The following is a 21742-nucleotide window of genomic DNA, read 5'->3' on the forward strand; positions in this document are numbered from 1 at the left end:
CCCCTAGGAGATGAGGAATGGTCCCGCTCCTGGGGAGCCCCCTGAGGTAAGCGCTGCCCAGAGCCCTCACCCGCACCCCAGCCCTAAGCCCCCACCCGAACTTCTGCTGCTGCTGGCGGAGGGGTGGCCATTGCAGAAGTCCCAGAAAGTCACGGAATCCATGACCTCCGTGACAAACAAGCAGCCTTAATTATGGTCTGCCGCATCCTTTCTCCCCATGCACGTCATTGTCCAGAAGGGCTAGGCTGTTTACAGATCCTTGCCTCTTCTGTGCTCATTGGGTACATCTACCCTTTGAGCTGGTGGTGGAAATTCCAGCTCAAGGAGACGTACCCACATTAGCTCTGACTGAGCTATTGTGCTAAAAATAGAAGTGTAGCTGCAGCAGTGCGAGTGTTGGGAGGGGCTAGCTGCCCCAAGTATGATCTTGTCTGAGACCATAGATATGTACTGAGGGCGGCTAGTCCCTCCTGCAGCTCATGCCGCCCTGGCTACATTCTATTTTTTTAGCATACTGGCTCCATCCAAGCTAGAGCAGGTGTGTCTCCCCAAGCTGGAATTTACATCTCCAGCTTGAAATGTGTGACGTACGCATTTAGGCCTTGACTACACTGGGAAAATAAAGTTGTGCTGGAGAGCACATTAACTAACAAGAGTTAATTAACATGCCATTAGCCACCTCTTAGTACATAGTATAGGCAAAGCCATTCCTATTTCAAAACATCTTACCTTGTAGTGGTTAACCCCACGGGGGATCAAATTCAGAGGTAATGTAAATGTTCATGTAAATTAAAACCCAGTATTTGGGAATAAGATTTGTTTTGAGGCAGAGGGCGGAGATTGTAACAGGAAAAGCACCTCCTTTGTAGTCCCATAGGCATGTAATTTACACCTGCTTATTTTGTGTTTTATGTTCCCTGATATAATATGTGCCTACTAAGGACCCATCCAAAGCCAGTACACCCATTGACTACCATGGACTTTGGATCTGGCCCTTAATGAAAACTTACACTATCATTTTCATTTCCTCTGAATTTGGCCCTCGGTCAGAGGTGGGCAAACTATGGCCCTCGGGCCACATCCGGCCCATGGGACCCTCCTGACCTGCCCCTGAGCTCCTGGCCCAGGAGGCTCGCCCGGTCCCTCCCCTGTTGTTCTCCCTCCCCTGCAGCCTCAGCTCACTGTGCCGCCACAATGCTTGGGGGGTGGGGCTGGGAGCTCCTGGGGCAGCGCAGCTGCGGAGCCCGGCCTTACCCGGTGCTCTGGGCTGTGCGGTGGCGGGATTGGCTCCAGCCGGGCAGCATGGCTGTAGTACCACCAGCCAGCAGTGCTCCAGGCAGCACGGTCATGGGGCAGAGAACGGGGGGGTTGGATAGAGGGCTGGGGAGTTTGGGGGGGGTGGTGTGGATAGGGGCCAGGGTGGTCAGAAGGCAGGGAACAGAGGGGGGCAGTCAGGAAGGAGGAGGGGTTGGATGGGGTGGCAGGGAGCAGGCAGGGGTTCCGGGGGCAGTCAGGGAGAAGGGGTGGTTGAATGGGGCAAGGGTCCTGAGGGAGCAGTCAGGAATGAGAGGAGGGGTTGGATGGGGTGGCAGGGGGCAGTCAGGGGTGGGGGTTCCGGGAGCAGGCAGGGGGACAGGGAGCCGGGGTGTGTGTGGATGGGGCAGGGGTCCTGGGGGGGCCGTCAGGGAAGAGGGGAGTTGGATGGGGCAGGAGTCTGGGGGGGGTGGGATAGGAGGCAGGGGCTGGGCCATGCCTGGCTGTTTGGGGAGGCACAGCCTCCCCTAACCCACCCTCCATACAATTTCCGAAACCTGATGTGGCCCTCAGGCCAAAGTGTTTGCCCGCCCCTGCCCTAGGTTCTTAGGAATAGCAGAAGATGAATAAATATTCTTAAACTATGATTTGTTCTCCTTACTTCTAGCATTTGCGTCTCACTCATACCATTTGCCTATTAGCTTTTTCTTTTTTGTTGTAAAACTTTTGGTCTTTAATGAATGAGCCTAAAATGTCTTTCATTTAATCTTCTGCATTATGGACTCTCAATCCCTGAGTTAATTGATTTGTTTTGATACTTTTATTACATCCATTTATTTTGAAGTATTATTAAAAGCCTATAAAACATGCATAATACAGAGAAAATAGACTGAGATGACAATTATTGAGTCAAATTCAAAATCTCTGTCATTATCTTCAAGGCATTCAATGGTCTGGGGCTAGGATATCTGTAAGATGATCTAAAGCTCCAGTAAGAGGACCGCAGTCAACAGCTGTGCTCCTCAGGCACAATCTGTCCACTGCAAGGATAAAGCTCATCTGTGCAGGAGACAGAGCTTTCTTAGTGGCCCCCTCTAAGGCTGTGGAGAAAACTCCTGCAGAATCAAAAAATAGCCTCAAACTTCACCCCTTCCCATACCATGTATACGGGGCTGTTCTCTGAGCTTGCCTTCAGTCATAAAATAAAACACATAGTGCGGTAGATATTTAAACATAAAATAAATAATAAAAGGAGCAACCCTCACAGAAGGGACTGAACGAAAACCACATTTGGCATATGCTAGTCACATCCCTTAATTTCACTTCTGGAAGGTGTTCATTAGCTACCGTGGTTAGGGTGATATAAGAATATGACTAGGATAGAATAGAATAAAATCATCATGAGGAGAAGAGGCATAGTCATTTGCAACTCATCAGTTATCTCCTCCCTCATAAAGTTGCAGTAAATGGCATCAGTTTTACAACTGATATGGCTCTGCACATAACAAGAGAAATTGCACAAACTTGCTTTTTCAGCCTTGTGCAGCATGGAAACTGAGTGTCTATTTCCCCCCCTTGAATCAGGTCCACAAGCTTTAAATTTTGTATGAAGTTTTTATATTTAAAATTTAAATTTAAATGTTTGCATTTGAATAGCTATACTTATAAGTACCAACACAAGTGGATTATGGCTACTCGATGTCAAGTCATGTATTAACTATACTAAATGTAATTAGGAATATATTGGAAACAAATCTGGTATAGTTCATAAACTAGCCTTTGTAGTGTTCTTTAATAGAGTTTTTTTATTAAGATATTTACATATATTAGGTGTTTTAAATGAAGACAAATTATCTTACAAAATATTTGCATATATTATCTATTAACTTATAAATTATCTTTGTCTGCAACTGCATCATCAATGATGGGTCAGTGGGCCTAATCTACAGAAAGGTGTCCCTTTTAGCACAAACTCATGTTTTGACCCATTATATAATAAATTAACAAACCATGGAAATGGCACACTGCTAGTTTGTTTTCTACCAGAGATAGGTGAACCACAGTGGTTAGGTTTGCATTTGGATTTGAAACTCCTAGAAGTCTGAAGAAATTTGGATCTGGTTTAACCCACTATATAGATCCATCTATGAAGTTTAGACTGTATCCAGGTTCAGAATTGAGCTTCAGCAAATTTCATGGGTGTTTGGTTTATGTCCATACCTAGTTACTGATCAGAGAAGGTTGCAGATACACATGAATGTTAGGGAAATGGAGGTCAAAAATAAGACGGGTAAGTAAATGTGATCCATCACAAATTCCTTGGCTAAATTACTGACTACCTGGGAGCAGGCTAAAATTCATTTTACACCCTTAGTCTTTGCATTGTAAGCACTGGAGGGGTAGAGGTTGTTTCATTTTGTGCCTTGTACAGTGTTCAGCACATTCTCACTGTTTGGGGTTAGAGTTTGCCAGTCTGTTATTCACATTGCATAGTACTTTACTTTGTGAGTAGCCCCGCTGAAAAACAACAACTACATAGGAATAAGAATGGCAAACTCTGGTCCTTAATAAAAAATTATGACTTACGGACGTTGATTAGCCAAAACGTAAGAGAATAGGAAGACAAAAGAAGGGGATGGGGAAAGAACTGTTTAGGAATTTCAAATGCAGCTTTTTGTGGAAGCAGAGTTAGTAGGAGTCGACATGCATTAATTCAGTTATTTCTCATGTACAAAGCAAATTGTCAAAAGATATCAGATACAAATCTTCCTCTTCTCAGTTTCTACTTGGGAATTAATTGTTTGCATTTTATGTAATAAACTAACTGTACACTTTCTTTCTTACACACTGAGTTGAATGTGAGGTTAAGAAAGGCTACATTGTACTTTCATTAACATGCAGCACAGGGAAAAGAACACTGGATGAAAGTTACGGTCATTCTGTAGTTGTATAAATCGAGGTAAACCCAACGGTTCCCTATTTGATGCTCACAGGCACTACACAAAAATCTTGTGTTTTATATTTTCTAAGGTGCCAGACACACCTATGGTTAAATAAGTAGATAAATATACGTTAAATAATAAATGCATGTTAAATAAAATAATTACAGCTGTGGCCTGAACCCACAATATCTATGGGGAAAGGGCTGGTATATCTAGTTGTTCAGAGCAGTTGCATTCATATAGAGGATTATATACTAAACCAAAGTATCCAGGGAGTTCTCATGGTTGCTCACTATAATGGATTCCAAAGTTAATTAACTGGAGCGGGGGTCTTGGATCAGTGTTCATGTTGCACTCCCTGTCAGTACCCAGCCTGGGCCGAGGAAGCTAATGATCCACCCAGTGGACCAAATTCAGTGATGAAGCCTGATCACTTGCCACCTGAGGCATGTTGCGCATACGCTAAGTAGAAGATTTCAGAGTAGCAGCCGTGTTAGTCTGTATCCGCAATAAGAAAAGGAGGACTTGTGGCATCTTAGAGACTAACATTTATTTGAGCATAAGCTTTCGTGAGCTACAGCTCACTTCATCGGATGCATTCTGTGGAAAATACAGTTGGGAGATTTATATACATAGAGAACATGAAACAGTGTGTGTTACCATACACACTGTAATGAGAGTGATCAGGTAAGGTGAGCTATTACCAGCAGGAGAGCGGGGGGAAAACACCTTTTGTAGTGATAATCAAGGTGAGCTATTTCCAGCAGTTGACAAGAAGATGATGTAACTGGAGCTGCTGTGGTCGCTCTCTACTTATTGATTCTGGCTTGTTTTATGTTTTTGGTATTTTTTTATCCCTTGTCAATTTTACCATGTCTGTGGAGTGGACGTTGTGTGCTGAGCTTTGGAGTGCCTAAGTCCCCCTTGTGAATTCATCCTCAGTGTCTCTACATAGCAGGACACTCATCTGTTTTTTGTGTATGAGAAGAAGCAAGCTAGCCCTGTTTAGCCTGGCCTGTATATAGAATTAAATACCAGCAGCTTGTAGGTTGATATTTCTCACCTTCACTTTTTCTTTGGCTGCAGAATTGGATATTTTGTTGTATATAACACACATTTTTATGTATTTCAGACAAACTTTATATGGGACCAGGACAACTGTACCATGATTTGCAGAATCTTTTACATGATTTGAATGTTGTCAGTCAAATTAGTCAACTGATAGGCAGTCTTAAAGGAAACTATCAGGTAACATCCAAAGCCTGACATTTTCAAAATACACTTCCAGTCCTAAAGCTGTAGAATCAATCAGTCCTTCATGAGAGCTCTGTACAGCATTCTTTAGTTCTCCCTGGAGAGCGTATAATCATGTTTAACTACAGTAATTGGTTTACTGTTAAATGTTTAGAGTTATAACTAGATTACAACTCGCTTTCTAATCTTGTTTCTCTCTGTTGTTTGGGGGGGTGGGGTGGGGTGGGGTGGGGTAAAAGTGTCTGCATTTGCCCAGTAGCTGCTAAGCGAATATGAGTACAAGAATGCTTTCTTAGGATTGGGCCATCTAGGGGTGGGAAGATTGTTTTACACAGCATTACACTGCTGCTTTATCATATCTGTCTAAGGATCTTAACACCCACCCCAAATACCTAGTCCCACTCTTTTTGTGATGGTACAGGAGTTAAAATTGGGTGAATACTGTAACAAAGTTATTCATGAACATCCATTTGTATTTTTACACTAATTTGCTTAAGCTGTGTTCACACCACATTTGTGTTCTTTTTACCATATATTCCAGCAAACATCTATACTATTGCTCACCCTGAATGTTCAAAAATCATGAGTAAGGCCCCCAAAATCATGAGATTGTACAATTTTATGATTTTTAAGCCAAATAGGGTTTTTTAATTCACCTTCTGGTTTGAGCCTTTTGTGTATTTGGGACACATTCTCAAGCTTTACTTTTGCAACCATGGGGGCTAGAAGCTTAATATTTTGATAAATGAAAGCTGAGATTCTCACATAATCTCTTGTCTCCATTATCGGAGCATTAAGTAAAACATAAAATATTGCAAGACTTGTGATAACACTGCAGGTGATGGCAACACTGCTAATGTACTGTTAGGAATTTTCACTGAATCAATGATTTTGATGGGAATTTTGCAAAATTTTGGTGAATTTCAGGTGCATTATTGTAAATATTCAGACTGGAAACTAGTCAGGAGCTAGGAGCATACAATACCATGCCACTTACATAGCCAGTCAAAGAAGCACCAATTTTGAATATTGAATACTTAAGCAATACTTACTTGCAGGTGGTAAAGGGTGAACTGTTCATATTTATTTGAAGAATAAGGCCTCTCTTTATTTTTGATAGAAACTTTGATTTATATAAATTTCTTAGCGATTTGAAATTAATCTACTTCAGGATATGGACTGCTCACCATCATTATTGCTTTGAGTGTATCAGATATACTCCTGCAAGATGATGGATCACCTAAATTACATGGTATTGTCTCTGCTACCTGACTAAATAACTCCCAACCCCACAGAGAACTTTCAAGATGCTTAAACAAGTACCTCTGCTTTGAATATTTGAGCAAATGTGGCATTTACACAAGGATTTGAACTTTTTTTCTACAAAAAACGTACAAAACAAAAGTTGGCTTGTATAAATGTTCAGTGAAAGGTAATTAAAGGGTCCTGAATACGGCTGAAGCAAATTTATATTTTTTATTCCATCAGATGTTTGTGAATATGTTCTGCTCTATTCACCCAGCTGTACTTGCAATAAACTGTTTGAAAGTCCATCATCAGATGAAACATGTTGACAAACATTTGTCGAATAATTTTGACTGGCATTAACAAATCTGTGTAAATTATTCCTGTGCAATGTGTGCAGAGAAAAAAGGTTAATGTGTCATTCATAAATTGTTAGTGGCAGAGTTAGCTTAAAGGAGAATGTGTTAGTATTGTACATGGACACCTTTTCTTTTAATCTTGCAGAACTTAAACCAATCAGTGGCCCACGACTGGACGTCAGGTTTACAAAAACTTATATTGAAAAAAGAAGATGAAATCAGAGCTGCAGATCGCTGCAGAATTCAGCTACAGCTTCCCGGGAAGCAGGACAAGTCAGTAGAGATTTTAAATGTAAAACTTTCTCAGTGTGTGTATGCATAAGAAAGGAATAAAGAGCTCATCGTGTTCCTCAGCATTCCTAGCCCTGACTGTGTCCTGTACTTGTTAGAACAAGATGTTTCATTTAATTTTTAGAGAGTTTATAGAAAAGTGATTATTATTTCTTTAATGTCTCACAGGTCTGGGCGGCCAACTTTCTTTACTGCAGTGTTCAATACATTTACTCCTGCTATCAAACAGTCTTGGATCACCAATTTACAAATGGCTAAGCTTGCTCTTGGTAAGACTTAGTTGCCTTAAGCTAACTGAAGCACTGTATCAAGTTGAGAGAATGTTAACTCTTTCTCTAGATAGTTTTTAGGTTACAATATAATGTGTGTTCAAAGATTAATTTATTTATGGAAAGACTTCCTGTAGAAGTTGGAAATCAAGTTACAGTATATAGTAATAAGAGTATATCGCTAAAGAATCATAGAAGATTAGGGTTGGAAGAGACTTCAGGAGGTCATCTAGTCCAATCCCCCTGCTCAAAGCAGGACCAACACCAATCTACCCTGGCCCAACACCGCTCCCGGAAGTGGCCAGTGCAGCCTCAGGGGTCGGAGTCCCTCTCCGTGCTCTGCTCCTGCCTGCAAGCCTCACCCCTGCAGATCCCATTGGCAGGGTAAGCTGTGGGGGTGGTGCTTACAGAGAGGGGCAGCACGTGGAGCCACGCCCCCCCGCCCCCCGCAGGGGCTCCAGGGGCCTGTTGGCCCCTTCCTGGAGCAGTGTGGGGCCGCAGTAGGCAAGGAACCTGCCTTAGCCTCGCTGCGCCTGCCGCTGACCGGGAGCCACTGGAGGTAAGTGCTGGCCAGCGGGAGGCCGCACCCCAACCCCCATCCCTGAGCCCCCTCCCGGAGCCAGCACACCATACCCCCTCCTGCACCCTGAACCCCACCATGAGCCCCCTCCCAGAGCCAACACCCCAAACCCCATCCTGCACCCCAAGCCCCAGCCTTGAGCTCCCTCCCAGAGCCAGCACCCCATACCCCCTTCTGTATCTGGAACCCCTCCTGCATCCCAAGCCCCAGAGCCAGCACCCTGGACCCCCCCCCCCCCGCACTCAACACTCTGTCCCAGCCTGGAGCCCCCTCCTGCATCCAAATTCTCTCCTAGAGCTTGCACCCCTCACCCCCTCCCACACTGCAAACCCCTTGGCCCCAGCCCAGAGCCTGTACCGCGTCCTGAACCCCAACCCCCTGCCCCAGCCCAGTGAAAGTGAGTGAAGATGGAGGAGAGCATCCCCACCTCTCTCCGTTGGTTGGAGTGAGCGGAGCGGGGCGGGGCAGATCCTGGGTTGCCTTTAGATTCAAAAAAGTGATCTTGGGTGTGAAAAGGTTGGAGACCACTTATCTAGACCACTCCTGACAGGTGTTTATCTAATCTACTCTTAAAAATTGCCAATAATGGAGATTCCACAGCCTCCCTAGGCATTTTATTTCAGTGCTTAACCACCCTGACAGTTAGGAAGTTTTTCCTTATGTCCAACCGAAACCTTCTTTAATAAAACCAACTTAAGCCTATTGCTTCTTGTCCTTTCCTCAGTGGTTAAAAACAAAAATTCTTCCCCCTCCTCCTTGTAACAGCCTTTTATGTACTTGAAAACTGTTAGAATGTGCCCTCTCAGTCTTCTCTTTTCCAGACTAAACAAACCCAATTTTTTCAATCTGCCCTCATAGGTCATGTTTTCTAGACCTTTAATAATTTTTGTTGCTCTTCTCTGGATTTTCTCCAATTTGTCCACATCTTTCCTGACATGTGGCATCCAGAACTGGACACAATACTACAGTTGAGGCCTAATCAGTGTGGTGTAGAGTGGGAGAATTACTTCTCATGTCTTGCTTACAACACTCCTGCTAATACATCCCAGAATGATGTTCGCTTTTTTTTTTTTTTTTTTTTTTTTTTGCAACAGTGTTACACTGTTGACTCATATTTTGCTTGTGGTCCACTATGACCCCCAGATGGTCCCTTTCTACAGTACTCCTTCCTAGGCAGTCATTTCCAATTTTGTATATGTGCAACTGATTACTCTATTTAGGAAGGAACACTTTGCATTTGTTGTTATTGAATTTCACCCTGTTAACTTCAGACCATTTCTCCAGTTTGTCCAGATCATTTTGAATTTGAATGGAATGAAATTAAAGAGTTGTAGATAGCTCAGTTCAGATTTACATATTAGTGTGTTATTTTACATCTCATATACTCCCCCAAAATACAGATATAATAACAAATAATATTCTTTCATAAACTGGGGCTGTTTGGGATTAAAAGATTGATAGAACAGTTTGTTTTATCTATATTTTTAGTGAGCTGTTAGGAACTATTAAGTGAAAGCACTGTGGGGTATTTTACGTTTTGCCATTACAGCAGAGGAGAACCTCCTTGGGTGGTTCTGTGTAGAAGACGATGGGAATCAGATCAAAAAAGAGAAGCATCCTCTCCTTGTTAGACACATGCCAATAATGGTGGCCAAACAACAGGAATTTAAGGTGAATAGTTTTGGTATCTTACGTAATATGTGTGAGCTCACTGCTAAGGGTTTAACATACAATCACATCTTAGGAATACATTTGTTTGGTTTGATTCAGGCTTGCTTCTGCTAACGTATCCCAGGGTACGTGGTTCTTATGTGAAAATGCAGTTTTACTTTAAAAAGTGATATAAAAATGGTACTTGTGCTTAATGGATCTTTCTTGAAGTCTGTTCAAAATCATATCTGCTGCTGACTTTAGTGACAAAAATAAACTGAGCACATTTGATTTATAAATTGAGATATTAAACATGAACCACCCCATGATGTCATATTTGCAGTGTCCCTTTTCAGAGCAGAACCACAACTTATAGTAACCAAAATCCACTGTAAAACCTCCAGTCTCCCATAAAACCATACATGTTCGGGTCCCATAAAACAGTGGACTATTGCTATATTGAATAATTTTTGACTCCGAGCCTACTGAATGCTAATCAAATTCAATTTTAAAATGTAAATTGAGACCTAGCTGCTGGGATCATGTGATTACAATAGAATCTCAACCTATTTAAAATAAATGGGGAAGTCTCTAGCCCTCATAGTTGCAAAGAAAAGCTTGAAAGTGTAACTCAGTGAAACACGTGCAGTGACATCTGCCTGAGTCTGCAGAGAGCCTGATACAATAGGTCTAAGATGTGTTAATTTCTCTATGCATCTCAAAGAGGAAGTTAACTCTAAGACTCACTACTCTAGGGGGCACTACCCATGCCACCATTGACAGGAGGAGAGTGTAGAACTCCCAAGGAGGGAGCCATCCTACCACCATCCCTACTGTTTCCAAGAGGAGGGGGCCCTGCTGTCACTCCTGAGACTAGCATGGGGAGGCATGGCCACTTGTTTGCGGAGCCACCTTGCTACTACCCTGTCTCTCTGCAGTGGGAAGGACTCCCTCTGCTGCTGCTGCATGGAGGCAGGGCCCCAGCATATGGGCAGTCCACAGGAGCGCCATACCACACTGTGCTGCGAGCCTGGTGGCCTTGCCTATCATCTTTCACTATGCTATGCATACTGTTTTATAGTACATGGATGCTGTTCCTTTAAAACAGATTTCCTATCAAAGGCCCTGATCTTACAGGCGTGCCAAATTGGGGGTTAAAGTGCCACTAATTTAGTTATGGAAAACTTTTCATCAGATTTACCAAGTCTTGAATAAAGGCACAAAAAGCAGCCCAAGAGATGTCCAAACCTCAAATTCCGTCTCTTTCACCAACAATGGATGTAGCCATTATAGCAACGAGAATACACTCTACTGGGGTTTGCAATTTCAGCAAGTGTCAGCGAGCAGTGCACTGAACTGGACTTGGAGAGCTCTTGTTTTTCTTGATCTCTCAGTGGCCGCCCTCTACTCTTTTAATGGGCTGCCATGCAAACAGATGTTGGTTTGCTGGAGAATGCAGATGATAAAGCTTGCCTTTGAGAAAACTATCATAAATCCTGATGTGGGCACCTAAAATGGGTGACCTTATTTTCAAAAGTACTGAGCACTCAACAACAACTATTGACTTCAGGGGGGTTGCTGCTAGGTGCTCTGCAGTTTTTAAAATCAACTTGTTTATATATGTACCTAAGGTAGGATTTTTAGGAGCCTAATTTATGCACCCATTTTTAAAGTCTTTTCCTTAGTGAGTAGATAGTGCTGTATATGAAGGAGTTTTAAAATAGCCTTATTTCTTAGTTTTTAAATTCTCCAATTTTATCTTGAGTTTTTCCTGTCACATTGCAACAGCGACAGCAAACTCCACAACTTTTTCTTTATTAGAGAGAAGAGCATTAGTGAACATTTCAGATGGAGACTATCTACTTAAAAGCATAATTTCTTATTTAATGCCTTCAGAAAATACATTTTTACTGAATTGAATATGCTGTGATGTGTAAATGTTAGTTTGGATTAATTAAACACATTTTAAAATGTATACCTAAACTTTAAAGAGTAATTCCAGTGGTGTTATACTGAGGATGTAAATCCATTACTCCTCATAAGGGTCCCAATTCTGCAAAGCATGTAGTGTGGTACTTAAGTGCTTTGCTGAATTAGGACGAACTTAAATGTATGCTTAAAATGCTTAGTTGACATGGGGCCTTCTAAAAGGATGGCTGTATCTTCTTCATTGTAAATATGAATAATTTTTCATTCTTTCTTTCAAGATTGAATGTGCTGCTTATAATCCTGACCCTTACCTCTGTAGTGAAACTGAGCCAGATTCCTGTTCCATGGAGCATGGTTTTCTGTGGGTAAGTTAAGTCTTCAGACACCAAGTGAGGCGTGGGTTTTCTTTTTCAATTTTTCTTTCTTATTTTTCTGTAAGAATTCACACTACCTGGATTTGATATGCATGCACATTCTGAATAGCTAAATACTACAACAGAAATCCAGTAGTTTTGTCCCCATAATCTTGTTACTTTGTTACTTTGCTCACATCCATGCTCACAAATTATTTGGTGACATGGTTTGTTAGAAATGCCCAAGAACTCAGCATAGCCATGCAGCTAATCTCAAATGAGTTGCAATAAAACTACATATGAGACCACAACATACCATCATCCATTCCATAATTTAGAAATGTTTTAAAGAGTTTTAAAAAATTCGATTGGGACTATTTTTTATGTCCTCTAGATGTAAAACTATGCTGGCATAATATTATTAACCCAATTATAAAGGCATTCCTACAAGCCAGAAAGTATAACTAATGGATTTTTTTAAAACCTCTGCCAATTTGAATAGCTTTTCCTTACATAATCAGATTCATGTTGTCACTCTTTTAGAGGCTGATATTTTGGCAACTTTCAGTAGTAGAAGCAAAAGGTGGAAATACTCTTTTTCAAAGGTCTGATTTGAGATGATCTGTGTAACTCACTCATGGCTTTGCTAATTATGAATACAGTCATCACAAAATCATGCCAATAAAATCTTTATACCACACCAGAATGTTCTTTTCTTCTCTTATAAATTATATATTATAATAATAATAATATAAAAAGTATTCCTATGTACACATTTATTTCTTTGCCCTAAAGTGGAAGTTCTCCCAGCATTCCCACCTCCCTAATGCACACTGGTATGATGTGCAGGGTTGGCAATATTTGATCTTTGTGCCGTGAGATATGTAGGGTCCAGTACCTCCCTAACCAACAGAGATAGAAATGGATAGTTAATACCATGGGGAGCTGGTAATCCTTTCCATTAGGGTACAGTACTTGTTTCAGGCCCTCAAATTATAAAAAATAATTAACCTTAAACTTCCAGATCTAGGTTTTATAGTGAAGCTATTATAGAGAATAGCGGGGAGGCGACTCACCCCTGCAGCGCCTCTTGCTGGCTGTCTAGGAATTAGCTCTTTTTACCAGCTCTGGAGCGCCCTCTGTTGGTGACTCGCTGTTGTTGGCCCCCGTGTCCCTCCCGGACCCCGGTGCCTTTTTTCCTGGGGTGCTGCCCCTCCAGGCAATACCCCACAGATCTGGGTCTCCCCTCCCCAGGGAACCCCCCACCCTCTATCCCCACCTTGCCTCAGCCTATGGACTACTGCCAGTCATCATCTAGCCCCCTTTCACTGGGACCAACTGCAGTCTGTATAAGCCAGTCATCATAGGCAAGGGGGGTTTGGACCTGCTGCCTCTGCCTACCCTTGGGCTGCCCTGTTGCAACCCCAGTACCCTGTTTTAGGCCATCTGCCAGGCCTGTAGCTTGGGGCTTTTCCAGTATGGAGCCTTCCAGCTCTTTTGGCCTTCCCCAACCCTGCTTCACCTCAAGTACCCTGGTACGCTCCCCAGCAGCCAGGCCTATTTTCCACAGCTAGAGGAGACTCTGTGTGCTCCTGGCCCACTGCCCTCTTATAAGGGCCAGCTGGGCCCTGATTAAGTCAGCCACGGCCTGATTGGGGCGTGGCCCCCAGTTGAGGCTGCTTCTCCCAATCAGCCCCACTTTTCCTTCCCTGGCACAGGCCTCTCCCCGGGCTGTTTTAAGCCTTTAAAGGTAGGAGCAGGTGACTGCCCTGCTACAAGAGCTTTCTAAAACTTATTAGTTACAGAAGCATTATATCACACTAATGTTCTGTGTTATATTTGTATTACATTGCATTATGTATACACACAAGTCTCAAAAGGGTATATAATAACCTTCCTTTAGAAACAGAAGTGTCAGAATTGTGTATACAAGTGTGCTGAGAAAACCAATTTCATGTTTTTTTTGCAATATTTGAAACTATATTATGATTGGTGTTTTCTTGTAACTTTTTTTGTGTGCTAAATTAACACATGAAAACTCCTTTAAGTGCTTAGAACCTGAGAAGCTGTCTTTAATTAGTTTGCCATGTGTTTATCATGGTTAACTGTGATCTTGCCCTGGAAGGATGTTAATTTTTTCCTTTCTCGTTACTCTCTAATTCAGATTGGCAGTTGCACTAATCAGATGGGCCAAATTGCAATTGTCTCATTTCAAAACTCCAGTCCCAAGGTTATTGAGTGCTTCAATGTGGAATCACGCATTCTCTGCATGGTCTACATTCCAGAGGAGGAGAAACAGAAAGAGTTAAATGTGGCTCCAGAGTCTGAAAATGTGGCTACGAAAACCTCAAAAGTGCCTACTGTCTGCCTGGGCATGGAGGAAGGAAGGTGATAGTCAATTTCAATATATTGCCTATAATTTACTTTGTTTACTACTCTACAATAAAAATTGTCCACCCAATTCTACGGGCACTTCAGAAAATCATATTAAAATGACACCTATGAGTAAACGGACGCATCAGTTATCCCAAGATCCTATCACATAATCCAGTAACAACATACATGTAATAAAAATTAACCTCCACACAATTTTTTTTAAAACTTATCATACATGGGATAAAAACCATAGAGACTAATAAATACCTCTGAAGAAAAAGGATTAATTCCTTTAAATAATATAAAGACATAAGTACAGATTTTTAAGGATATTACATCATTCCATCATTTTAATAATCAGGAGGGTTTGAAAATGATGAAGTGCTGTTAGCAACACGAAAAGCAAGTAATTATTTACCTTTTTATAATGCTGCATTTGCAGGATTTGACAGAAATTTGTCATGCTAATAAAATAAAACACGTTGATGTTGTTTGTCATGTATGAACTGAGTCTTTTGACTAGGTTATCTCTGTACAGTAGTGAAAAACAGAAATAGGTTTATGTGACGTTGTTGGTATGGTAAGCAAAGGATGGAGGTTGTAACTGTTGAGAACATAAGTATGAGAATTTGTGTTCTCTTCCTGCCAGTGTAAATAAGGGACTACTCTTTCTATAAAAATAATGCTGTAAATTTTCTAAATTTAAAGCAATAAAGCATAATCAGACTAGTTCTTTGCATGTGTAAACTGCTGTTCATGTCAGAGCTATCTATTTACCTGGCATATCCATCATGATAGTATATAGGTACCATGACAAAGAATTTAAAATTAAAATTGATTTCTGGTACTGAACTATTTTCTTCTTTCTTCTGTCAGGTAGGGCTGGATCCAAAGCTCACTGAAGTCAATGAAAAGACTTCACTGGGCTTTCAATCAGGCCCTTGAGAGGTACAGCTCTGGGTCCGTAAGAGGACAGTATCTTGTAGAAGAAGGGTCTCTCCAGCTGAAATGAAGTCTCCGTAATACAGGGAATTTATTGTTTGGGCATAAAGTAATAATGAAAAGGACCAGATGAACAACATTTTTTAGCGTAATAAAGGACCTTTATTTTTCCCCAATACTTTTATTACCATAAAACCTTTTGTGACCTTTATTGTAAGAACTGAATAAGACATATTTAAATTTTTCGCTTGCCTTTTTTTTTTTTGGTAGCATTTCTATTTACAAGAGTCATCAAGGCTCAAAGAAAGTTAGACTTCAGCACTTCTTCACCCCAGAAAAATCAACTGTGATGAGCCTAACGTATCTGGCGCAGTACTTGTTTGCTGGTCTGGTTAATGGGAACATTGCAATCTACACAAAAGCAGAAGGTAGAGTAATAACATCCTGAGGAACTCCTGTGTCAATATATTTTGGCAGAAGCAGATTTCCACTGCTATATTTTTCCTTTCCTGAACAGCTTCTGAATTGAAGTTACTACAATTTGATGCAAACATTTACTTTTGAAATGTTTTCTTTATAGCCTTATGGCTTTTGTTCTTTCCAAAGGATGGTGTGTGCTTGGCTGTTAGTCCTGATTTATTATTGTTATATCAGTATTGTTGTTATGCACATTATGTTATCTGTCAGAGGCCCCACTCAGGATCAGGTCCCTGTTGTACTAGCGACTGTAAAACATATATAAAGACTGTTTCCTGCCTAGAGAGCTTACTATAGGTGATAACAATCAAGATACTGTATTTAACACAGTACAGATGCTAATGTCAATCTAGTTCCCAATATCTGAGAAGGGAAATGGTTTCTCTTTGCTAGCTCTTTTAGCAAATCCAAATTGAAATGGTGACTAAACTGTGTTGGGGGATAGATAGTTCCTCTCTAGATACATTGCTCATGCACCTCACAAAGAGGCCTCCCTTTCCCATTGCTCTTATTTGAGAAGGTTTTAAGGTATGGTTCAATTTGGACAGTGGGGAATCCAAAACAAGAGGTGTGAAGGATGCTTCTTTCCCACCAGCTACCATGTGTAGCCCAATGGCCCTCTCCTTGCCTCCCTCACTGAGCTCTCTTGTGGACTTTGCTCCAGGGACAGCTGCATTAGACCACAGGCCCTTTTAAGAATATTCCCCAACTGAATGTCAGGCCTGCTCTACACTACACAGTTAGGTCAGCTTAACTACATTGCTCAGGGCTGTGAAAAATGTCATGCCCTGTGCAACATAATTAAGCCGACCTAAGCCCTGGTGTAGACCCTGGAAGGTCGATGGAAGAATTCTTCTGTCGACCTAGAAACTGCCTCTCAGAGTGGTAGATTTACCACAGCAACAGAAGAACATCTTTCGCTTTGGCGCTGTAGCATTTCTACTTCAGACTTACGCACAGATAGGGAAGAACCTGTCCCTAATGTAGCAATGGGGTGGACTTGATCATGCTCAGGTGCATCCCACAACATCATTCCAATGGTCCCAATTGCTATATATGGCTGTAGGGCTGGGGACAAGGAGTGAATTGACAACCTCCTCAGAATGTGGTGGGTTTGAGCAGTCATTTAAGACTACAGTTGTCTTCACACAGCTGCTTCCAAGAAGGATGCACTCCACCAAAAAAGGGAGTTGCACCCCTTTGTAGGCGAGAAGAGATGCATGGATTCTCTGGGATCCACTTCTGCAGAGGCAATTAAGGAGAGGACAATCAGATAGCAGTACTGTACAGTATAAAGAACTTATCTAACAAGGATTGTGTTCAGGTTGCCTGAACCTTTGACATGGAAAGTCTACATCCAGTCATTTCTGACTCATCTTGCAGTGTCTTCCCCTACCGTTTGCCTCACATCTGTTGTTACAGCTCTTCATACCTAATAAAAATGTTACCAGTCATTTGTTTTCATATTAACATCAATTTTCCATATAGTTTGCTGCTGTGATCATGTGTAAGACACAGTGTGCTTATCCAGACACAGTCAGTCCTGAAGGAGTGTTGTTATGAAGCACTGACCTATTTTATCAGACAGACTATTCTGAACTGTGGAACAAACGACACGGAGAATGTGGCCTAATAAGTATTTCACGTAATTTATCAGCACAGAATCAAAATGTCCCCTTTAGTTTTACAGTGTGTGTCAGTTTCCAGTCACAGACATCAGTTCAATGCACTAATAATTTGATGTATACAAATTAAAAGATTACACCAAAAAGTGAAATATTGGATATTTTCTAAATAAAAGCGTCTTGCTACACTAAGAATCATAAAATCATAGAATATCAGGGTTGGAAGGGACCTCAGGTGGTCATCTAGTCCAACCCCCTGCTCAAAGCAGGACCAATCCCCAGCTAAATCAGACATTCTTATCTGCTTGCCCGTATTCAGAGAAAGGCAAATGCGAATCCCAGTGCACACTTTATGTAATTGGGCAGTGCGCTGGGGAGTTCCATGGGGTAAGGAAGGAAAAATCTTTCTTCCAGGCTGCATAGCCACTTCGCAGCTGCTATTGCAGGTTCAATCCTTGTTCCGTCCCACAAAAAACATAATGGGCAGTGGATGTGTGTAGTCACAAATCCACCAGGTCTGCCTCATTCTATTTCTAGCCCCAAAATGATTCTCACCTGCCCCACTGCTTTCATCTGGTACAACACAAGCACAGCTTCAAATTGTCCAGTGTGTACAGATGCCCATTTGCGTTCCTGCAGGCCTGCCCCTCCCTCTTTATTGCACCTACAGAACTTTTACTCATTTCACTGCAGTCAGAGCACACTGTGGCTGCAGGAAGGGGGGCAGGAATTGTCCCAAATTGTTCCTTTAAAGGGAAATTTAAAAGGCATGTTTAGCAAACTGAGGGGATGAGGAGGAGGACTGGGGAATTTTCACAGCCAAACTACCTCTCTTGCATATTTTTGTATGGACAACAATGTTTTATGTAACTAGACAACCATTTGTCAAAATGTTTTTACTTCCCCATTGTAAATCAGCTAAACAGCAGTAAGTAATGAACAAAGGTAAAGGAACATGGTCTTCTTAAAATCTAATCAATTTCAGAAAGTGAGCTATAAGTAATTTGAGATACTACCTGTGCCTCAAACTTCTCCTAGTTTATTTTCCTGATGTTCTATGAAACAGCCACACAGACAAAAGGACATTGTCCTAACAGTACAGTCCTATTTTACACATGTGAAAGTAGTGTTACTGGGGAAAAAATGAAACTGCCCATAACAAAGCGCTGTCGTTATAGGCAGTGTGGGTAGCACTGCTTTTTATTAAGGTTGCTTGACACTTCTCATTGTAAGACCCTGTTTTCAGTTGCTTAAAACTTTGCCAAATTTTAGCTGTTCGGGCTGAAATTTTACATGCTGGGTATCTGATTGAGGCTGATTATTTATTTATTTTCTGCCAAAACAGTCCAGACATTACTGAGAACGAGATTAAGGAAAAATACATCATTTTGCCCAGGCTACAAAAATCTGTGGCTCTTTCTTGAAAAGCTTTAGCTTCTCTATACTTTGGAGCAGAGACTTGAAATATGGCCAGAGGGTTGCCTTTATGGGGAGTAAATAGGGGTGTGCCTTTTGCCATCCTCATGTAAATCCACCAAAATTTGACCAAGTTATAAGTCTTTGAAAAAATCACAGTTTGCACAAGAGACTTGGTAGAGCTTATTAGTTCAGTTCCCTTAAGATTCCATCCAGGCCTGGGGCTTAGCAGGACTTTCTATCCAATAGCAATTCCCGGCTGCTCTAGAACATACTAGGTCCAAGTAAAGGCAGTGGAACTAAGAGCAAGAAGCCTCACTCTCTTGTGCTTTCATTGACCCTGACCCTGCTGGGCCCAGACAGGCTAGAGGAGGAAGCTACCTGGTTTGAATGTATTGGGGGGAACCTGGTGGAACAGGAAGAGGATATGGGATTGGATGCTGGAGGAGGGGGAAAACGGCGACTGGGAGTTGGGGAGAGATTGGGACTAGCTGGGACTGGGACGTGGAGCCAGGGAGAGAAATGAGGTGGTAGGGACTGAAAGCCAATGGGTGGAGGAAGAAGACTGAGATCAGATAAGGAGCCTGGGGAGTGGAGATTGGGATTAGCTAGGCAAAGAGACTAAGACTGGGAACCATAGGGGGAGGGGAGGGAAGACAGATCTGAAGAAGAGCCAGGGTATAGAGGTGAGAACTGGGATTCTCTGGGCACAGAAGTTTGGACAAGGAGTGTGAGGGTGGTGGACAAGAAACCTAGGGAATAAGAGAGACCTCCAGTGGGAACAGGGACAGTACAGGGTTAACTGGAGGTTGGAGGTGTGGGGAGGGGAAAGACAGATTGGACGAGAGGTCAGGAGGGGGGAAATGGCTGGGCAAGGGAACTGGGCATGGTGGGGGGGAGGAAGAGGAAACTTTTTTCCTCTTTCAGTTGTCATAATTCTACACATTAATGGTAATAGGTAGTAAAACTATTACAGTGTCTTGATTTTCAAGTTGACAATGTTACTTTGAGTTATTTCGAATATTTGAGATAAATGCACCAGTCACTTAGCAAAAGTTTTGCATTTTGCTTTAAAATTCATGCTAACTTGCTTCTCTTTTCTAGTTTTTCTTTTCCTCATTGAATGAAAGGGCAAAATTGTTAATCTCATTTGTATTATTACTTTGTGTATTGGCTTTGTATCATCGTTGTTGCAATTGAAAGGATGCTGTAAAGTAGCGTAGCACCAGCCTATGTGTCTTAGGTCATCTAATGACATGTGCCAGTCAACCATTATTGCTTTTTTGGTAGAATTACAAAATGAGAATTAGTGGATGGAGAAAAAGTGGTAAATGAAATACATATTTTGATTTTAATAAAGCATTTGATACAACATCTCAGTCTTACAATCAGAACTAATCCAAATCCACTTGCGTATGAAAATTCTCAAGTGGATAGGAAAGGGACTGAAGGACCATAAACAAAAGATAATAAATGGCCAAGTAGGAAGTTGAAGGGAAGGGTGGAATTTGTAGTGGGTTACTGCTGAGATCTGTATTAGGTCAAGTCTTTGACCCCATTCCTGCTGTATAATTTTAAACTAATAGGGCTCCACAGGGTGCAAATGCAGATCCAGCTGCAGGACTGAGGCATTGTCAGGGAAGAGTAAAGAACCCATTAAAGAAACGGTGATGATCCTAAACTAAGAGAAGCTGTAAACACCAGTATAAAAAATCATACATAGGAAAGTAGAAGCATGGCCAGAAGATAATATTACAGTCCAACTTGGGGAGGAAAAAAAACAAAAATACTTAATGCATTGGTGAGATAATTATGCAAAACACAGATATTCATGGGATGCAGGCAGAAGAAACTTGGAAAGTGGAGATTTGGGAGTGATTGAACAGCCAAGCAGATGTGTTAGCTATGAGATATGGTAGCAGAAAAGGGTCAGTGCACATTTGTCTTGCATTCCCAGAGGCTTTGTGTCTCAGGACAGGAAAGTAACACTCAATTTTTATACAGTTTAGGTATGTTGCACCTGGAATATTGTGTTCAGTTTCAGGCACTTCACTGCCAGAAAAACGTTGACTTATTGTGTGGAATTCAGAGAACAATAGCAGCAGTCATCCGGAGACTAGAAATATTGATTTATGAGTAAATAGTGAAAGAGTTTAGCTAAACAACCACTAAGTAACACCATGATAACAATCTGCAAACATTTGCAGGGGATTAACACCCAGGAGGATGAGGTATTATCCTGCAGAGTTAAAGGGGAACATAATGGGATGAAATTAGGAATGGGACAATTTAAATTCATAACAAACTTCCTGACAGTGAGACCACTCAGTCTGTGGAATAGTCTCCCAATGGAAGTGATGGGAGCCCCCTTTGTTTATGAGATTTAAACCTGGACTGAACAAAATACTGTTAACTGTACAAGAGCGATGGACTAGCAGTGGTACTGAAAAAGATAAATACTATTATCCTGGTGTTGGCTTTATGTCCTTATCCATACTACAGGAAATACCTTGTATACTGCAAATATTGAGTTAGTTACCTAATCTTATTTACTTACTTAAGGCAGATACTTTCAGTGCCACCTATGTAGGTGACTTAAAAGTTGGAGTCAGATAAAATCTATGATGTTTTATATTCGACTGGAATCCTGCCATTTGATATGCAATATTGGTTCGTATTTGGAAAATACTGTTTACTGTGCTCACCATTTGCACGTGCAGCGAAGGGTTTTCCTAGGCATATGAAGATGCACTCTGTAATCAGAGGAAAGCAGGGATGAG

The 21742-nt window shown here is 41.6% G+C and overlaps 1 protein-coding gene across 5 annotated transcripts in view; it reads left to right on the plus strand.

The window, feature by feature from the left end:
- Positions 1 to 21742, plus strand: part of ARHGEF10 (Rho guanine nucleotide exchange factor 10) — a 193365-nt gene that overhangs the window by 129037 nt on the left and 42586 nt on the right. For all 5 annotated transcript variants that reach the window (XM_048845332.2, XM_048845331.2, XM_048845334.2 and 2 more), the window contains 7 exons: positions 5329 to 5444; positions 7200 to 7327; positions 7514 to 7614; positions 9744 to 9865; positions 12052 to 12138; positions 14291 to 14514; positions 15715 to 15872. In XM_048845332.2, coding sequence (XP_048701289.1) covers positions 5329 to 5444; positions 7200 to 7327; positions 7514 to 7614; positions 9744 to 9865; positions 12052 to 12138; positions 14291 to 14514; positions 15715 to 15872 — 936 coding nt within the window. The remainder of the gene's footprint in view (positions 1 to 5328; positions 5445 to 7199; positions 7328 to 7513; positions 7615 to 9743; positions 9866 to 12051; positions 12139 to 14290; positions 14515 to 15714; positions 15873 to 21742) is intronic.

This window comes from Caretta caretta, chromosome 3 (assembly GCF_965140235.1).
Source record: "Caretta caretta isolate rCarCar2 chromosome 3, rCarCar1.hap1, whole genome shotgun sequence".
Taxonomy (NCBI): domain Eukaryota; kingdom Metazoa; phylum Chordata; order Testudines; family Cheloniidae; genus Caretta; species Caretta caretta.